Source organism: Rattus norvegicus, unplaced genomic scaffold (assembly GCF_021556685.1).
Source record: "Rattus norvegicus strain SHRSP/BbbUtx unplaced genomic scaffold, alternate assembly SHRSP_T2T haplotype2-0000026, whole genome shotgun sequence".
NCBI classification, from domain to species: Eukaryota; Metazoa; Chordata; class Mammalia; order Rodentia; family Muridae; genus Rattus; species Rattus norvegicus.
This window is the reverse complement of record NW_028238785.1, coordinates 587,351-606,877: the sequence shown is the minus strand read 5'-3', so window position 1 is coordinate 606,877 and position 19,527 is coordinate 587,351. Positions and strand designations below refer to the sequence as shown.

The 19,527-nt window shown below is 43.9% G+C and overlaps 1 protein-coding gene across 3 annotated transcripts; it reads right to left on the bottom strand.

The window, feature by feature from the left end:
• Nucleotides 1-1,297: 1,297 nt before the first annotated feature.
• On the bottom strand, nucleotides 1,298-19,035 carry LOC134483126 (uncharacterized). 3 transcript variants are annotated; one of them, XM_087601497.1, is made up of 6 exons: nucleotides 18,720-19,035; nucleotides 4,653-4,812; nucleotides 3,329-3,472; nucleotides 2,528-2,694; nucleotides 1,701-1,806; nucleotides 1,298-1,583 (listed from the first exon to the last, which is right to left on the bottom strand). In XM_087601497.1, the coding sequence occupies exons 1-5, from the start codon at nucleotides 18,862-18,864 to the stop codon at nucleotides 1,742-1,744; spliced, it is 681 nt and encodes a 226-aa protein (XP_087457623.1). In that variant the 5' UTR covers nucleotides 18,865-19,035; the 3' UTR covers nucleotides 1,298-1,583; nucleotides 1,701-1,741. The 3 variants fall into 3 exon arrangements, with proteins under 3 accessions (XP_087457623.1, XP_087457625.1, XP_087457624.1); XM_087601499.1 differs by lacking the exon at nucleotides 18,720-19,035 and adding an exon at nucleotides 8,194-9,109; XM_087601498.1 differs by lacking the exon at nucleotides 18,720-19,035 and adding an exon at nucleotides 5,839-5,995.
• Between the last annotated feature and the right edge of the window lie 492 nt (nucleotides 19,036-19,527).

Sequence of the window (19,527 nt, the reverse complement as noted above, 5' to 3'; positions counted from 1 at the left end):
GTTTATCCAGGTTAGGATGACATGAACTATTGTCTCAGGTCACAGATGTCAGTACAAAGTATCCAAGGTATTGTATGCCAATGGTAGCATCAACAGAACAAAGCACACAGTGTCATGAAGACATAAATTATGAGTTTGTGTAGAAAGACCCAGGCCTCATCCAGGTTCTTAGTAACTGAGAACCTCAAACACAGTAGTGATGTGATAGTGTGGGGGTGAATCTAGTTACAACTTGTTTCTATTGTGACACAGATGACTCTTTTTGTGTCATGGGCAGCTTATAATGAATGACTAGACCTAAGCATGAGAATAACCAAATACTACATTGCTTCCCTAGCTGCTGAGCTTTAAAAAGCCCTGGGGAGACAGCAAGCTTTTGTGAACATTCTGGATTATTCCTTCTGTACTTTAACTCTCTGAGTCACCTGCACTCTCAGTAAGTTAATTCAATTCCATAAATTGGAAATCTGTCACCTGGAAAAAATACATTCTCAATACGATCCCAGATTGGCCATGGAAAAAGGGTAGCTTGAACTGCCCAACCTAGGTTCTGGGCCTGCACAGGCCTGCTCTCAAAAAGAAACCTGTGTTCACAGCTATAGGCAGCATTCACTATGTATGCTCTTGAGGTTCCTCCCTAAACTGCTTGGATTAAAATAATTTTCATGCTAACAATCAAAACACTCATTATGCCAATCTGGCCAACAGGAAGCTAATTTCTATTCTGTATTTTATCAGATGTGCATAATACATATGGTCATCATTGATAACAGGTGAAAGATCTGCTCTAATATGGACACTAAGTGGTGCTGGAGGATGATCCTGCCCACAATGAGCAGTGGGAACACCAGAGCCCTGTAGGAATGCCTGGCAAGCTAACACATTGAGCACGCACAGCTCAGTAAGTTCCCTGTGAACACACATCTCCTGAGATCTGTCTATTTGATTGGAGGTGATCCTGTCCACCTAATACAGTACATGATGTGGAATAACAAAAGCCACCTGCAGGAGCTGTGGCGATGACTCACAGGATAGAGCATCTGCTGCTCTCTCAGAAGAACCACATGGACCCTAACAATTGAGTAAAGCATGTCAGTGATTACATCATAGAGTGTGTGTCTGAGAAACAGCCACATTATCCACACAAAAGACACTGTCACACTGGGTACCCCTTGGTGACTTTGAATTCACTTATTAGCCCAGTATCCATGGAACATGCAGAGATCCATCTCCAGCTGTCAGTTCTAAGTCCACAGGAGGGGACAGAACCCTTTAATAAGAATGATGGTCTTAAGAGTCAAGAGATAGAATTCAATATTTATTCATAAGGAATTCATTTTTACAACAAAACAAGATTAAAACAAATAAATTAAAATATTTAAAAGTATGTGAAAAGATAAAAACAGTAACAAGAACATATAAATATGAAACAACAAAAAGAAAATTTCAATTAAAATCATAACAAAAATATTTCTAAACAGCACATTCTTAAGGAACATTTAGAAGCACAGATGTATTGCTGTTTCTCCTCTTGCACACATAATGAAAGGCTGTCCCCCAAGTTGTCTCTCAGGTGCTGTTTTCTGAGAAGAAAGTAAGACCTCAATCAGTCAGGCTGGCTTAGTGATATATAAATTTAGGGTCTCTAAGCAATGACAAATTAACTCTGAGGAAGAATACTCATCCAAAAAATTTGTTACCATTCAGGATGTTTGTCATCAGGGACTCCTGAGAAAGCAACTTATTCTTCAGGAAGCTCTCTTACTGGGGTGTGTCCAATTCCAGCTCTCTTGCACTTTCTGAGACCTGGGAGAGGAAGGCAGTTTTTCAGACACTGATTTGGTGGTGAAATGCAAGGCAGATGTCGGAAGGCTGCCTTCTACCACCTCAGTTCTATTGGACAGTCAACATGGACCTTTTAACTGATATCATGGTTGCTAACACTTTGGGAAGGGCAAAATCTCCAGAGAGCCTCAAAGTAATGTGAGCTGCCAATATGGGACCCAGACTTATACCAGTGCAAACCAAGGACAGGGCAATGGAAGGAACCTCATTGGGTTGCAGGAAGAAAGGAGATGTCCATATGTCACCAAGGTTAAAACCAATGACAAGTTCTAATTTGACATTTGCACTTTGTTCTTATCCCGCAAAGGTGCTTCCTACATAAGAAGTCACATGACCACAGAGTGTCATTTGTCAAAGAACCAAGAACTTGTTCAAAACTCTACAGAGCATCCAATCTATCACGTGGATATGCAATAATGAGGTATGTTATTAATCTGTCACCATTTCTATACTGCAGCTTCAAAAAGAGCAGACAAATATACTTGCAAAATAATTCAGTTTCTGAAAAGTGGTTGGCTTCCCAGAATACTTGTGCATAGGCAGAGCAATGAACAATTCCACTACATGAGGAGGTTGGCTGGTTGTGAGTGTAAATTAGAAAGGTGGTAGGAGAGAGCAAAGATGTATCAAATTGGCAAACTTTATCAGATATTTTTAAGCTAACACAGCTGCTCATCCCTACCAGATGATGCTGGGTCTGGACGTTGCTGGTCTTTATCTTTCTTGTTGAAGTCAACCAAATATTTCTGGTTCAGTGCACAATCAAGATGTACCTCCTTGCTCTCCTGCTTCAGTGGGACCAACTTCTTCCTACATGTGTTCTCCATCAGGAGCTGGCTGAGCAGGTTTCTGGAAATACAGTCTGCATAGTAAGATCATGCTGCCCCTTTCTCCCATTCCTACTCGTAAGTCCCACTAAGTCTACCAGGTCCCAGATACCCATGAAGACTTAATAGAATTCATTTCGATACATATAAGGCTGCTGCACAAACCACAAAGAATAAATTCCGGGAAGAATAAATTGTTTGCTTGGCCCGAGCACCAATTAGTGTCCACATCTCTCAAAAAGAACATGGATCTACAACTATCCATGAAAGCCCAATGCATGGGGGCAACATCAATTAGTAGTGGGCCAACACCCTCAAAGGAGGTCAGTAGAACCAAGAGAAGGTCATGCTAACCATGTGGTCTACACACTGAGTTTTGTAAAACCTGGTATGACACCATAGGTCCAGGTCAGCCTAATAACCTTCTGCTGACTTCAATCAGTGCTGTTCTATCTAGAGCCTTCTGAAGATGCCTAGACAATCCTGGGATGAGTAACAGTCTTTTATGGAACTGAAAACTGAGTCCTAATGACCCTGGCACACTGATGTGTAAACAGCACAAGAGATAGAACCAGAGCTGAAGACCGTCCAATCCAGAACAAAGAAAGTCAGAAATGGCCATTCCACAGGTGATAGCCTTTCTGACCAGGACTTACCTAGAGAAGGTAATCTCCTTCTTCAGCTTATGGTTGTTCTCATGGATTTCAGTGTTCTCCATCTCTAAGTTGTGCAGAATTGACATGACCGCCTCCTCCATTCTCTCCAGGTCTTCATAATATGGATTTGGCCTGAAGTGTGGCCTGGCCCCAAATAATAGAATACAATGAACATCGGCATTTAGGAATATATGAACTCAGGGTGGGTCCTGTACTACCCCAGTCCTGGAAGGACACCTTCTGAATTCTACATATTGGATATTCTTCAGCTTCAGAAACGTGTTTTCTGCGTCCAGGACACCAGAATCTCGGCATCCAGATGGAGGCTTCCCTGGCTCCCTTTGTTCAATCAAGAGGAAATCTGCAGTCAAGCCAGTTGAGCTATCAAGAGCCTAGGCCACACCTCTCCATGCTCCCCCACCCCAACACACACAGAAACCTGTGATTACTTTTCTCCTGTTTTGATAACAGACCATATATCAACACAAAATTATAATCTGCACAAGGAATACAAATAAACAGGCAAACGTGGCCACATAGGCAAAGAACTGTGCTGTTGACAGTGGGGCTCCCAGAACAAAGCATTCACATCACCATGAAAGTGTTACAGGTAAATACTCAGGCCAAGACATAGACCCCTAGATTCCAAGTGTGGAGGGAAATATAAACATATAAAAGTTGTCCATATGCATTTGGATGTATGCACATACAGACTCACAGACGGAAAAATACCCACAAAAAAAGAGAAATGTAAAAACAGAGTCAGAGAAAGAGAAAGAGAAATATGGAAACAGAGAGTACTGTGAAAACCAGGAGAAATGCATCCACCATTGCTGTCTCAGAGGGCAAGACACACAGACAATAACAAACAGGCCTGAGCCTGAGACCTTCTAGTCAAGCATTGAGATGAACAGTTTGGGACCAGGCCCCTCAGGCTGCTGCGTGGATCTTCCAGCACTCAGTCCCCTGCCTAGCAAGTACAGAGACTCACCGTAAACTCACTGCAATTACAATCTTGCAAAGCCACCATCTGTCAAGGGCTTTGCAAATGCACACTAGACACTCACTCTCCCTGACTTTATCCCCGAATTCTTCATTCAGACCACAAGATCTGCTTTTCAATAAATGGAAGCAGATGAGTCCATTTTCCATCTTGCTCCTCAGGAAGGGTCAAGGTTCTGAATCTCCTCTATATGGGAGGTGAGGTTTAGCACAGGGTGGTTAGGGAGGCACAGCTTTCTAGAACCCAAAACCTTAATAGGATAAGATGAAGGTGACCTTGCAGACCCAGGAATGAAACAAGAGAATTTGGAGCGATTCATACCTGTTCTTCATGGATCTCTTTGTCAGAAACCTCAGGCGATCTCTCAGGTCATTTCTCTCCTCGGTAATGAGCTGCAGCTCTTCAATCAGCCTCTCCTTTTCCGTCTTGGCCTGATTCTCGCTTAGTTCAGTGCCAGGGGATGATGTTTCTCTCCCAGCGTCTGTAGGTAGAAGAACACAAGTGAACCTGCATGGGGAGAATGCATAGAGTGTACATAGACCACAGTGAGGCCTAAACAGGAGAACAAGCCTGGAACCCAGTGTCACTGCTAGGCGATTGGTCTATGCTTAAGAGGCCTCCTCAGTGGATCTCAGTTCTCCCACTACTCTATAGAGACCAAGAGATGTAAGCAGCCAGGTGTTCCCTATGCCGGACATCACGTGCTCACATGTACCACGGAGATGGCTACTCCAGGATTATCATCAGCTGAACAGGGTACAGCTTGGTTTCCTCACCCCTGTGGTTTCAGAACTCAGATGATAAATTCACCACCCACAAGACTTGAGTGATTGGAGACACTCAGATGTCCTACCCTGATAGTCTAGGCCAACAACTTTGGATAAAAACACATTTCCATGGAGGACATGGTCAACAGACTTATCAGTTCCCCTATTTGAAATACCAAATGCCCGAGAAGTTCCAGTAGGTTACAGGCTGAATCTTGGTCCACATGTTCCAAACAGTTTTGGTATTTTAGAAACATGTTTGTAACACACAACCTCTAATATATAAAGCTAACGATGACCCTTCCAGTTAGAAGAAATCAGAGGAGGTCTAAGAACATAAGGTTATTGCCTGGAGCACAATTCTCCCCCTGTTCCTACTGTCAGATATCCACTGTATTTAAAGAAGCAATGATAGTGAAATACATTGCTGCCCTGTCTAAACTCAGAAAAGGTGGACCCTCCATGACTACTGATGGTGTTATTATACAATGTAACATAACAAATGCACTGTAAAAGTAAAGACCAGAAGTTCACAGTATAATAGCATTGGCCTTACCATAGCCTCCCAGTGGAGATGGGGAAACTAAAGGTCTGAAATCCTGACTTTCAGGAATTGTGATATTCATGGAAATTCAATTCCTTTTCAGATGCTCCAGTTGTTGTGGCCCATTGCTAGAAAGGTCAGCTTAAGCCTGCAGCCCCCCTGGCAGGAAGCTCAAAATACACTGCCCAGAACTTACTCAACATTCCCCAGAAGTGCTGTCTTTGTCCATCATTACTTTGAGACGAAAGGCTAGACTCCTTCACTTTAGTCTCTCCAGAATCGACATTCCCCCTCCCAAAACGCTTGCGAAGACGGGAAAACATGTCTTAGCTTGTAACCGCCAGACTCTGACTGAGAGAAACTAGGGCACTGGTTGTCACTACAACACTGGTGACATCACAGAGGATGCCAGAACTCTCTAGGAGACAATAGAATGTCATAGAAGGGACAGCTGATGTCATGGGGAGCAGACTTTGCCTCCTGCTAATGTTCTCCCTGTACTGAGCATAAGCAGAGGGGCCCTTTCCAGGAGCCTTTCCTGGGGCAGAGCCACTGAGCATCTCCTGCTTCCAAAGCCAAATTTTCCTCAAGGCTTGAGTATAAAAAACCTTAGTAATCCCTATGCATCTAAATGAATGTTTCCTTCCATATCTTGCCCCAAAATGTCTCATCCTAACTCACATTGTCCTCATTCACCAATGTTAGCCATTAAAAATTCCTGAGATTTCATACCAGCTTGAATATGCAGTCAAAAGTTCTCCTGTCTCATTCTGTACAGGTGCTTTATATCACATCAAGAAATAGTCTGCATGGTAGGTTACAACATGGGTGTGTGTTAGGGGAACACTCATGAAGTCATGTGCTTAGCAATTGACAATTGCCAGAAAATTCCTTAGTTGAAAGAGTTGAAGTCTTTATGGTGCTAGGAACAGTGTGGAGACCAGTTGGCAGACAAAAGTGCAATATTGGAGCCACCAATGAAGGGAACCTCATGCTGCTTGTGGGGTTCTCATCTCTGTGCCAATGTTGCCAAAGGAGCACTGCTGACAGGCCTTCTATCAGAAGCTGAGCTTCTATCAGAAAAATAAAATAGTCAAGAGATATAGGGGGTGCAGATAAAGGTGTAGGACGAGGCTATACACATCACTACGGGGATAGAGCAAGGACCCAGCACTTGTGCTCTGGGTCATGGGCTTCCCCACAAACACAAAAGCATCTGTCACAGTAAAAAATGGATACTTTATTGAGTGCACACACTAACACTGATTGATCAGATCCATACCCCAGATTTTGGGGGCAGATCCATGGCCCCAAATATCTTCCTCTCAACTTATACAGCAAAAAATAAGAAAGAAAGAAAAAAGTCAAAACAAAAAGCTCAAGCTTCTCATATGAGGATTGAAGGAAGTGTGATCTGGTGGTCAGTTCTGATTAGGCCATTTTAGATAGAACAGTGCACAGTGATGCTTAATGTGATGGGTCCTATATACAGCTTTCTGCAATATTGGAATTTTAACAAGCCTCATCCAGAACATACAGAACAGGAAAGGATGTGATCACCATGTCCTTGCTCTCTATCAGGTTATTTTTCTGTGTCCGTGATTGTCAGCCATAGACAGCAACAATCTGAAATAGCTGGTAGACATGGAACAAAGTGGCTAAAACTATAGTTGTGGGTTACACACCTCAACTGTCAAAGGCTAATGCTGTTCTCACAGTCCCTGGAGGCCACTCTTGTAAGACTGTCTACTGGAAAGTAGAAGCAGGTTTATCTGAGCTCAAAGTGAACCTGGCCAGGTAGGAAGAGGGCAACATGGGATACTTGAGACCCTGTCTAAACCAGCACAGAAGCCCACACTTCCTTCAAAGCATCATCTATGAATTCTTGATTATCTACCATTCTCTCCCTACCAGTCTTTCAGACTGGAATTGTAGAAAAGAACTGGAAATGATCTTCCTATTCTGAAGACCTTGATCTCTCTTTCCTTAGGTGTACATTAAGAACTCATGCAAATGGGTATGACCATCTGAACATCTTAGTATCATCTACTCAGTATATCTAGCCTAATACTGTGCCTATGGCAATCTCAAGCTTCCCTGAGTGTTGCTGACCCAGCAAGAAGTATGAAGTACTGAGGTCAAACCCCAGTGATCCTTTCAAGGGGTTAGAAGAAAGCCATGAGAGAAACTCCACTTCTTTGTCCTTAGATTAAATCAAGCTGATACAATGTGAACCTGGTGGGCTATTGAACCAGACATCTTTCTGCCAACCCCAGCTTTCTGAGTTCAGTCCATCTGAACCTGCATCCGGAGAATGTATAGAGTGTACATAGACCACAGTGAGGCCTAAACAGGACAACAAGCCTGGAATCCAGTGTCACTGCAAGGAGTTTGGTCTTCGCTTAAGAGACCTCCTCAGTGGGTCTCAGTTCTCCCTCTACTCTATAGAGACCCAGAGATGTAAGCAGCCAGGTGTTCCCTATGCCTTCTGACACACCCAATAAATGCAGTAAATTTTAATTTCTGTTCAATTGTTCAGTAACTTACTTACACTTGCATATTGCTGTGGAAGTGATGGGGTTTCCTGATCAGCATTGCATTTAACAATGCATAACCAATCATCCCTCCTAGAATGACTGTATATAGAGAAAGAAAATTTATTAGAATGGTTTATAGACTGTGGTACAGCTAATTCAACAAGTAATGGAAGGTCTAAAACGCAGTAGTTGCACCTGTTGAAGCCAATCCCCCTAGCATAGCTGTAGCCATTTTGTTCCATGCCTGCCAGATAGTTCATATTCTTGCTGTAATATGTCTGCCTGTCATGGTTGTCTGAAAATAATTTAACTCAGAGCAGGGTCAGGAATGATCACGTAACTTGTGTATGTTTTTTTTATTGGTTATTTTGTTTATTTATATTTCAAATGTTAACCCCTTTCCAGTTTCCCCTACAATAACCCTGCATTCCACCCCCTTCCCCAGCCTCCTCGAGGGTGCTCCCCCACCCACCCATTCCCGAACCACTGGAAGGAAGTTCTTTATGTTGTGAGGTTTCTTAATCTTAAATTTCATAATTATAAGCTTCATGTAGGACCAATAAAATTAAAGGTCAATATGAGGGCTGCAGAGATGGCTCCATGGTTAAGAGCACTGACTGCTCTTCCGGAGGTCCTGAGTTCAAATCCCAGCAACCACGTGGTGGCTCACAACCATCTGTAATGAGACCTGATGCCCTCTTCTTCTGTGTCTGCAGACAGCTACAGTATACTTATATATAAATAAATAAATCTTTAAACAGATAAAAAGTCAGTATGAACCTTTGTTGTCTAAAATGGCTTGAGTCAGGGCTGACAACCAGACAGCCCTTCCAGCACCTGCCTATGAGCTCACATTTTAGTCTTTATAAACTGACATAGAAAAATATCCAGGGTCCTAGCGTGACAAATTCTCAGCTACGTCTCTGATGATCAGTCTTAGGGTGGGCATTCAATAAACCATCCCTGTCTAAGTGAGGTCAGAGTTTGTGTGGTTTATGGGGCAACTCCAGGACCTCAACGGTTTTGTCCATAAGGCTGGATATTTCAGCTGGTCTTCAGTACATGCAGGAATCCTGAAGAAGAAGGAAAATTAATAAAGCAAACTTCCTTTTTCCATGTCCTTGATATGAGCCAGCAGAAGGTGTGGTCCAAACAAAAACCAACGGATTGGGTAAAGATCTTTACCAATCCTACAACAGATAGAGGGCTTATATCCAAAATATACAAAGAACTCAAGAAGTTAGACCTCAGGGAGACAAATAACACTATTTAAAAAATGGGGCTAAGAGCTAAACAAAGAATTCACAGCTGAGGAATGCCGAATGGCTGAGAAACACCGAAAGAAATGCTCAACATCTTTAGTCACAAGGGAAATGCAAATCAAAACAACCCTGAGATTTCACCTCACACCAGTCAGAATGGCTAAGATCAAAAACTAAGGTGACAGCAAATGCTGGCAAGGATGTAGAGAAAGAGGAAAACTCCTCCATTGTTGGTGGGATTGCAGACTGGTACAACCATTCTAGAAATCAGTCTGGAGATTCCTCAGAAAATTGGACATTGAACTACCTGAGGTTCCAGCTATACCTCTCTTGGGCATATACCCAAAAGATGCCCCACATATAACAAAGACACATGCTCCACTATGTTCATAGCACCGTTATTTATAATAGCCAGAAGCTGGAAAGAACCCAGATGCCCTTCAAAAGAGGAATGGATACAGAAAATGTGGTACATCTACACAATGGAATATTACTCAGCTATCAAAACCAATGACGTTATGAAATTCATAGGCAAATGGATGGAACTGGAAAATATCATCCTGAGTGAGCTAACCCAATCACAGAAACACACACATGGTATGCACTCATTGATAAGTGGATATTAGCCCAAATGCTCGAATTACCCTAGATGCACAGAACACATGAAACTCAAGAAGGATGACCAAAATGCAGATGCTTCACTCCTTCTTTAAAAGGGGAATAAGAATACCCTTGGCAGGGAATAGGGAGGCAAAGTTTAGAACAGAGGCAGAAGGAACACCCATTCAGAGCCTGCCCCACATGTGGTCCATACCTATACAGATATTAGATAGGATGGATGAAGCAAAGAAGTGCAAGCCGACAGGAACTGGATGTAGATCTCTCCTGAGAGACACAGCCAGAATACGGCAAATACGTAGCTGAATGCCATCATTAAACCACTGAACTGAGAACGGGGCCCCCGTTGAAGTAATCAGAGAAAGGACTGGAAGAGCTTGAAGGGGGTTAAGACCCCATATGAACAACAATTCCAACCAACCAGAGCTTCCAGGGACTAAGCCACTACCCAAAGACTATACGTGGACTGGCCCTGGACTCCAACTGCATACGTAGCAATGCATAGCCTAGTAAGATCACCAGCAGAAGGGGAAACCCTTGGTCCTGCCAAGACTGAACCCCCAGTGAACATGATTGTTGGGGGGAGGGCGCTAATGGGGGAAGGATGGGGAGGGGAACACACAAATAGAAGGGGAGGGGAAAGGGTTGAGGGATGTTGGCCTGGAAATCGGGAAGGGGATTAACAATCGAAATGTAAATAAGAAATACTCAAGTTAATAAAGATGAAAAAAATAAAAAGAAAAAAGAAGGTGTGGTCCAGATTAGAGGTGGGCCTTTCCATCTCAAAAGATCTGAATTAAAGATTTATCTTCTGATCTCCAAGATTTGGATTACAAGTAGGTCTTCTTGCTTCAGAAAATTTAATTAAGAAAAAAAATCCAATGGTGCTTATGCCTTTAGCCTCAGCATCCAGGAGGTAGAGGCAGGTGGATCTCTGAGTTCAAGGCCAGCCTGGTCTACAAAATGAATTCCAGGACAGCCAGAGCTACACAGGGAAACCCTGTCTCAAAAAAAACAAAGAAGAGGAGGAGGACCAAGAGGAGGGGGTTGAAGAGAGGAAAATAGAAAGAAGGAAGGAGAGAGAGAGAGAGAGAGAGAGAGAGAGAGAGAGAGAGAGAGAGAAAGAGAGAGAGAGAGAGATCCCCCTCACAGGGCGTCAAGCCATTTGGCATTAGTTAATTCCAGGTACACTCAAGTTGACAACCAAGAACAGCAATCCCATTACCCGTGGTTGTGATCTCACCCTGGTAGGCTCCTGAGTAGGAGGCTGAAGCAGGAGAATTGCCATAACTCTGATGCCAGCATGAACTACACACGTGTTCCAAGCCAAGCCAATCTCAGCTACAGTTTGAGATTCTGTCTGAAAAATATGAAAGAGAAAGAAAACATAAATTCCTAGAGCAGTGTTTCTCAACCTTCCTATGGCCTCAACCCTTTAGAACAGTTCCTCATGCTGTGGTGACCCCAACTACAAAATTATTTTGTCGCTACTTCACAACTGTAAATTTGCTACTGTAATGAATCTTTATTGTAGTGTAAACTATCAGATAGGAGACCCTGTGTGGGTCACGACCCCCAGGCTGAGGGCCTTTGCCCTAGAGGCGGTCTTGGCCTAGTTTATATAGTTCATATTACAATGGCCTCTCTCAGCGTTTGAAGGTCAAGTATATTCACTTGTAACATCAAAACATAAAAATTCAGTTGAGCTGCTGGCTGGTACGGTCTGACATCCCCCAGAATACCTTTGCCATTTTGTTCCATGTCTGCCAGCCATTTCATATTGTTGCTGTAACACGCCTGCCGTCACTGAGGAGGAGAAGGGAGTTGGCTCAAGGACATGCTGACCACACACCTTGTTTTGTTCTGAATGTTCTGTATGCCGTTTGCTAATCTTGAGAAATTTGCACCTTAAGGAGTGGTTCCCTGAAGTGGACACAGGTGATAGGCTAAGGCAGATGTGTGAAGGAATGTTTCACTGAGGCAGACGCAGGTAAAAGGATGTTCTGCTAAAGCACGCATGTGAAAAGACACGTGATGAAGGGTTCTGCACTAAGGACACACATGCATTGGTCTGCCTTGCATTCTGTAGTTGAGCTGCATTTGTTGGGACTTCATAGAACCACAGCAAAAACCCTTCTGGTGGGCTGCTGTGGTTTCTCGCTGTTTCCTTGGCCTCGGGCTGATGGGCAGAGTGATGTCAGCTGAGACAGACACATGTGCTGACGCACAACACAGGCTGAGGCCAGGCCCATGGAGGACACGGGATATTGAGAGGGAGTTTGGATGGAGTTATGCTTGCGTAGCTTGTTGGTCTGGGGTCTCTGCTGATCTCTGCTCGCCTGAGAGCTGCTCTTACTGACTGTGTAGCATCTTGGCTTCTCTTTGTTCCACTTGTACAGCCCTCAGGACCAGGCTCTCCTCTCCCTTAACCATGGCTGCTGTCCTCTTCCTCTCTCCTCTCCATCACACATGTTCTTCCTTTATTCTCTGGCAGCTTCTTCCTCCTTCTTCCCTCCTCATGATCCTCTCTAGCAAAGCCCTCAAAGCTCACCTCCCCCATCTCTCTGGGGTGCAGCTGTTGGCTGTTGGCTTCTGTATAATCACAGTTAACTGGGAGCAGGGTCAGTTATTTGGGGTTAACCGGTCTTGAGTTCTACAAATTAGCATTAAAATACAAGCAGAATTAGGCCAATCCACCACATCAATTTCTTTTGCTTTGTTTTGTTTTAATTTTTCTTTTACCCTTTACTTTATTTTATTTTCGGCTATTTTTTAATCATTTGTTATTTCATTTATGTATATTTCAAACGTTGTCCCACTTTCCACACTCCCCTCATCATATCTTACATCCCATTTCTGCTCAGCTTTGCCTATGTGACAGTGCTCCCCCACCCACACATATCCATTCCCACCTCACACCTCTAGGACCTCCTTTCGGTGGGCAACAGGCCTTAGGGTAGTTAATGGCCTCCCACCACATGATGCCACTTAAGTCAGTCCTCTTCTACACAGTTACCTAGAACCATAGAGCCATCCTTGCATATACTTTGGCTGGCAGTTTGGTCCCTAGGAGCTGCGGGACTGGTGACAGAGGATCTGGTTAGATATTAAAGACAAATGGTTGCTGCTTTCTCCTCTTTTTCTGGTTATAGGTGAAATTATGTTTGTTTGCTTCCCTTTTTTGAAATTATTGACTTGATTAATTTCTTGGTTTTTCTTGTGTATAGTTTAGCTCATTTTCTTGGGGTTTTCCTCGTATTTTCCTCTGTTGTGCTCTCTTAAAGAAAAATATTGTTTAAATTTGGTTTTGTTGTGAAATATCTTGGTTTCTCCATTTATGGTGATTGAGAATTATGCTGGGTATAGGAGCCTGGGTCCGCATTCCATCTGCCCAAATTTTTCTGGCTTTTGGAGTCTCTGTTGAGAAGTCTGGTGTATTTCAGATAGGTCTGAATTATTTATTACTGGTTATTTATACCTTACCCCTTTTAAAGTTCTTTCTTTGATCTGCGTATTTAGTGTTTTAATTATTATGTGAATGGCAGAGTTTTTTCTGGTACAATTCATTTAGCCTTCTGTAGGTCTCTTGTACAGTTATGGCATTTTCTTCCTTACCTTATGGAAGTTTTCTGCTATGATTTGTTGAAGATGTTTACTGGACCTATGAACTGGAAATCTTAATTCTGTTCTATATCTATTATCCTTAGATTTGGACTTTTAATTGTGTCCTGAAATTCATGGATGTTTTGGATTCAATAAACCATACATGTTTATCTGAGATGGGTGTTTTGTGCTTTGTTGGTGACCTCCTTGATGCCAACTCTTACATTTAGTAGAACGTTGGATAATGAGACATGGTCAGGAATGGTGACTTCTTGACATAAACTATATGAAAATAGGTAGGTTAATTTATGTGTGTTAAGTATCAGTAGTCTCCTGGGTGGTTTTGGTTCCCAGTTGGCCATGTGCAACCGTTTCAAAAGCCCAGGTTTGATGTTCCTTGGGTTTCCTATGATGATGCACTCAGATATGACAAATATCAACAGAATCCTCGTCAAAGAACTTAATTCATATAATAGACCGAAAATTACTAATTATGTTACAAAATATTTGATCACAATGTGATCTCCAAGAATGTATTATTTACTGATAAACTATTGTGTGGTATAGCATCGCCATGGCACAGGCATTTAACACAAGGGTTGTTTGTTTGATGTAAACATGGACTTTACTTTGGTAAGGCTAACCTACCACACACCTTTATTGCAAAGCTAAAACTGCATTTAGGTTCAGAGCAGATCAAGGCACAACTTGAAAGGAAATGAAGATGACTAAACCAATGGAAAATCTTTGAGTTGAAGCATTTTTAGAAAGTGTGCAGAGGGAGGAAGAATGCTCTTCTGGGAGGTCAGTGAATTAGGAAGGACAGTTGGGAGTTGACTTCTGTATCTGGCTCCTGAAACTTCATTGGTAAAAAGTAATGTCTGGAATTTTGTGTTGTAAAACAACACATTGGCTCTGCAGCTTTTGGCAAGGGCCATGGACAGAGAGATCACAGCAGCTGGGGACAATCTGAAAGGAAATCAGGTTTTCTTAAGTCACCTGAGAAGTCCTCACGGAGAGAGGAATGAATGGGCAGCACCATAATAGAAGGCCTTAGGATCGCGTACTGAGCTACTCTAGATGCCTTGAAAATAGAAGCAGAGAATGAAAAACTAAATGACGTCACAGGAAGTAGCTCAATCCTCACTGTGATCATTTCATGTTGTAATTTATACTGGATTCTTTTTTTAAAAAAATTAAAAAAGAGTCTTCTGTTTTAATGTGAGGCTGTCTTAGAATCACAAAATGCTTACACCTGTATGGCGCCTGGCATCTAACACTATCGGGCTAGAGATTCTACTTTTAAATGCATCACCATCGACAGCTTCCATTTAACCAGCAGGGTCCATGCCAGGCAGACACTGAGCAGGTTGTATGTTCTGTTAATCTCCACAACAACCCAATTCAGCAGAAACACGTCCATTTTACAGGTGAAGAAACCACAGCTCAAAGCAAATGAGTATCAGGGTCCCCTCAGTCTCACTGGCTGTCACTCAGACCCACATCCTTCTCTGTAAAGGGAAGCCATGGGCCTGATGTGGGCTGTGCAAGCTGACTCTGCTGAGATGATCAATGCTATTCTTGACCCTGGGAGAATTTAAGACAAGGTGACCCACAGACTCCTGGGGTAGATTCTATCTCTGGGTTCTAGGGTGGGACACAGTATCACTTGCATGGGTCTCTACTCATCTGAGGAGTCTGTTCCCATCTGTCAGCTTCTATGGCAGTGGTTCAAATCCCTCCTAATGATGTAACCCTTTAATACAGCTCTTCATGCTGTGGTGACCCCCATCACAAAATTATTTCATTGCTACTTCATAACTAATATTGCTACTCTTTTACGTCATAGCATGCTAAGTATCTGATATGCAATGTATCTGACATACACTCTCCTAGAAGGGGTCACAACACACAGGTTGAGCAACATTACTCAATAAACTTTTTCTTTTTCTTTTTTAAAGAGAGGCCTTCGTCTCAGAAGGACCTGGAGCAGTTATAAGAGCAGAGATGCCCTGTGGTAGTGACAAGTTTTAGCAGGCTCAAGGCTGCTTGCCTTAATGACAACAGATATTCCTGGCTAAAGGCACCACCACAAATCACTCTCCCCAGGATATTTCTTACCTCAGTTTTCCTCCATTACAATGTCTATCTCCTTGGACGTGTCTGTCCAGGCAGCCAGTCCCTGTAGTGTCTGATACAGACAGAATGCTAAGGGCAAGAATGCTTTCCCTCTGTTGGCACAGTCACTTCTACAGTAGTAAGTTCAAATCCTGGAGTGTAAATATGTGTCTCACATAGTGTGTGAGACTTGAAATGTCATCCGTTTGAGTTGACAAAAACCAACTCTCACTTCAGATTTACATCTGACCAACAATTATTTTCACGAGAACACAGAAGCTCGCCAGACCTACAGAGTCAGATCCCCTCCCTGCCTGGGATGATCCCACCCAGGTTAGACTTCAGCTTCACTTATCAGCTGTTATCAGAAAAGTGTTATCTTAAGATTCTGCAGTCCATGATCTGGACAAAAGTTATTAAATGGCTAGTATGGGAGTTTTCTCCAGTTTAAAATCATTCTGGTCTCTTCTCTCCCCTGGACTGCCCTCTGTTCTCTCAGGTCTGTTGGTCCTGGAAAGACCTGGGTTCACCTCAAGGCCTGGGTTGTGGAGGAAGACCTTTTGTTGTGGAAATGAGCATGGATCAAGGATGTAGCCCCACTCTGGACAATTAAGCTCCAGAAAATCTTTCCCAATCACAGAACTGGGTCATGTGGGAGCCACCACTGTTTCAAAGGGACAGCTGGTTGCTTTCTCCTGGAAGAAGCACTTGGGGGTTGACTGTCACTTCTGAGCCTTCTGTTCTGAGTCACTTCGCAGAAGGGGCACTTTGCTCTAACTCCTCCGTGGGACCCATCCAGCACTGGGGCTGGAGGATCCTATGGTGTTGCAGCTCTGAGCTGGGAGGGGTAGCTCTCACCCTGACTTGAAGAAGCCTGTTTTCACAGCTGATCTAGATCTGAGGAACAGGTGCTTTTAAAGAAGCATGTGAAAGTATCTCCTGCAGGAGAGCTCACTATGCAGGGAAAGTCACACAGGACAGGGAAAAGTGGCTTCCCAACTTCCACGGGGCGAGCGAACCAGCGAGGGCACAGGATGGTTGTGGAGTTTATGTAAGGCCTGCATCTCCCTGAAAGTCTTCCAGCAACCCTACATCCCACCACTATCCCAGGCTCACAGGTGAGGATCAGCCAAGCCTGCCACCTACTGGGGTCCCTGCAAAGTAAACCTGGAGTGGTGAACTGGGGAAAACACTTCAGGGGAGGGGGAGACACCAGTCCCCTGGACCAAGCCTGGCATCTGTTCATTTGGCTCTGGCTTCTAGGTGTTGCCTAGTGCAGGGCTTGGTGAGCCCAGATCTCAAAAGTCTTTGGCCAAAGAAGTGAGAGCCCACAGGGCAATGCAAACCACGGCAAGGCAGGGCAGAGCAAAGCCGCACTCCAGCAGACAGTGTATAAGCTATGGGCTCACTGGACTGGCAGGAGCAGGGCTAACCCTTGCTCCTTGGGCAGGGCGGGGCGGGGCGGGGCGGGGCGGGGCGGGGCGGGGCGGGGCGGGGCGGGGCGGGGCAGGGCAGGGCAGGGGAGGGCAGGGCAGGGCAGGGCAGGGCAAGGTGTTCCGCACTCCAGCAGACAGTGTATAAGCTATGGGCATGCGGGACTGGCTCATTATAAGGCAGGGGAGTAACACACTCCTTCTAAACAAAGAATGACTGTACTAATAATCTAACCTTAATATTTTGAATTTCTTGTCCCATATAAAGAACTGCCTCTTCTAGAGCATTCGCCCTGTCTTCAAACACTCCATGTATCTTTCCTTGAATCAATAAAGCAATACTAACATTCTTAGATAACTTAGATGAGCAGTGTGGACCTCTCTAACCAAAGAAGTAGTAGATAAGGCAAAAGGAGACATTACACCAATCAGAGCAGTAAGACCCAGAATTAAGGCAACCACAAAACGCCTACCTCTACGAAGTACAGAGGAGGCATGATGAATGGCCTCTATGCCAGGATCAAAAAACCATGTCCCATTAACATAGACAGGCAAAAGTACATAAGGAGGTTGTCGTACTATGACAAAAACATTTTTCCTTGTAACAGTAAGACAATTAGATAATTGACAATTTATGCAAGTAACATGATAAACACCATGACCATCCTGACAAGGGAAAAACCGCCATGCTCTTCAGAGGAAAGAAAGGAGAAAGGAGCAGCCACACAGGCTAAAACGGAAGCAGAAACTCTCTTAACCTCAGAACGAGGTCTAATAAGGGTTACTTTATGAGGAGCAGCCAAAAGACGCTATAGATCAGGCTGAACAGGAAGCAAGTGGGAATTAAAAATTGGGGGAAAGGTAGGGGAAGCCCATCCAGGGGCAAACCAGGCATTAGCAGGGGAGGTCGGTAAGGAAGCATCTCCTTTGGTAAACCTATACTGTTTCAATTGCATAGATAATCATGTTCTGGGCTACTAGCAGATCAGCTAGTAGGGCTAGAGGGAGTAAAGTACGCAGCTTTGGAGAGAAAACCGCAAGACCACCATTTAGGGTAGCCATTAATAGCAATATTCTCCCAAACAGAGATCAGCTCCTCGCCATTCTGACAAGCAAACAAAAGGGAAGGCAAAGGACCTGAAGAAGATGGAGGAGAATAATGAAAGCCTCCTTTAAAAGGTAAAAATAATTTTAGAAACTGAATCTCGCTGACTGGTGGAATCGTCACTACAAGCATATTTTCGAGGAGATGGAGACTCTGAAATTAACTCTCTCTCCTCTAAAGAGAAACACCCTTTAATGTCATTTTTAACAGTAAAGCATGTGGGAAGGGAGTCAGCGATTCCAGAATAGTTGTAGCAAGTCAAAGTTCGTTCTTTGAAATAAGAACTACTTTCTCCTCACCTTGACAAGGCCAAATTCCCAAGGGGCCACATGAAACAAGGGAGGATCAGGTAAATAAGCCCAGTAGGAGTCTTGGGCAGCAGCATAGAGAAAAATAATTACCTGGGTGAAGAGAAGTGAAAGCATAGCAGGAGAAGATTGGAGGGAGTAACTGGGAGGCGGAGAGGAAGCACGCTATCTCTTGCAGCAGAGACCAATTCTTGAAGCTGATCCCAAGTTGGCAACAGCATGGTAGATGAGCGACCATGCAGCTGAAGCCTGGTGAAAGCAGAATTGAGGAGCTGCTCAGAGCTGTCTGGCGTCATCAGGAATGAGGCACGCTCCGCTCTCATCTTTCGCTGTCGGTTGTTGAGGGGAGACTTTCTGCTTTTCTGCCCTGGGATTGTATGATGTGATGAGGCGGTCCGGAATCCAGACTGGTGACTCGGCATCCTGTGGAAAGACACATGCATGCCCCCTTGCGGAGGAGAGAAGAACATCTGATCCCTTCCACGTAGATGAAACAGCTTTCTGCAAATCTAAGGGATGGTGATGTTCCCTAGGATCGCAATGGCGCTGTTGCAGATCTACCTTGAGAATCTTTTTTTCCCTTTTCTTCTTTTTCTTCCATCTAAATTAAACTGGGTATTTCTCATTTACATTTCAAAGGTTATTCCCATTCTCATTTCCAGGCCAACATTCCCCTAACCCCTGCCCCTACCCTTCTATATGGGTGTTCCCCTCCCCACCCTCCCCCCATTACCGCCCTCCCCTGAGGAATCCAGTTCACTGGCGCTCCAACCTTGACAGGACCAAGGGCTTCCCTTCCACTGGTGCTCTTACTAGGCTATTCATTGCTACCTATGAGGTTGGAGCCCACGGTCAGTCCATGTATAGTCTTTGGGTAGTGGCTTAGTCCCTGGAAGCTCTG

What these genes read in the sequence shown, in the direction of transcription:
- LOC134483126 (XM_087601497.1), bottom strand. Translation starts at nt 18,864, where the DNA reads ATGGTCGCTCATCTACCATGCTGTTGCCAACTTGGGATCAGCTTCAAG. An exon ending in TTTCACTTCTCTTCACCCAG is followed by an intron (nt 4,813 to 18,719) that starts GTAATTATTTTT and finishes TTCTACCTACAG; the next exon opens with ACGCTGGGAGAGAAACATCA. An exon ending in TCCAGACCCAGCATCATCTG is followed by an intron (nt 1,807 to 2,527) that starts GTAGGGATGAGC and finishes TTCCTCTCCCAG; the next exon opens with GTCTCAGAAAGTGCAAGAGA.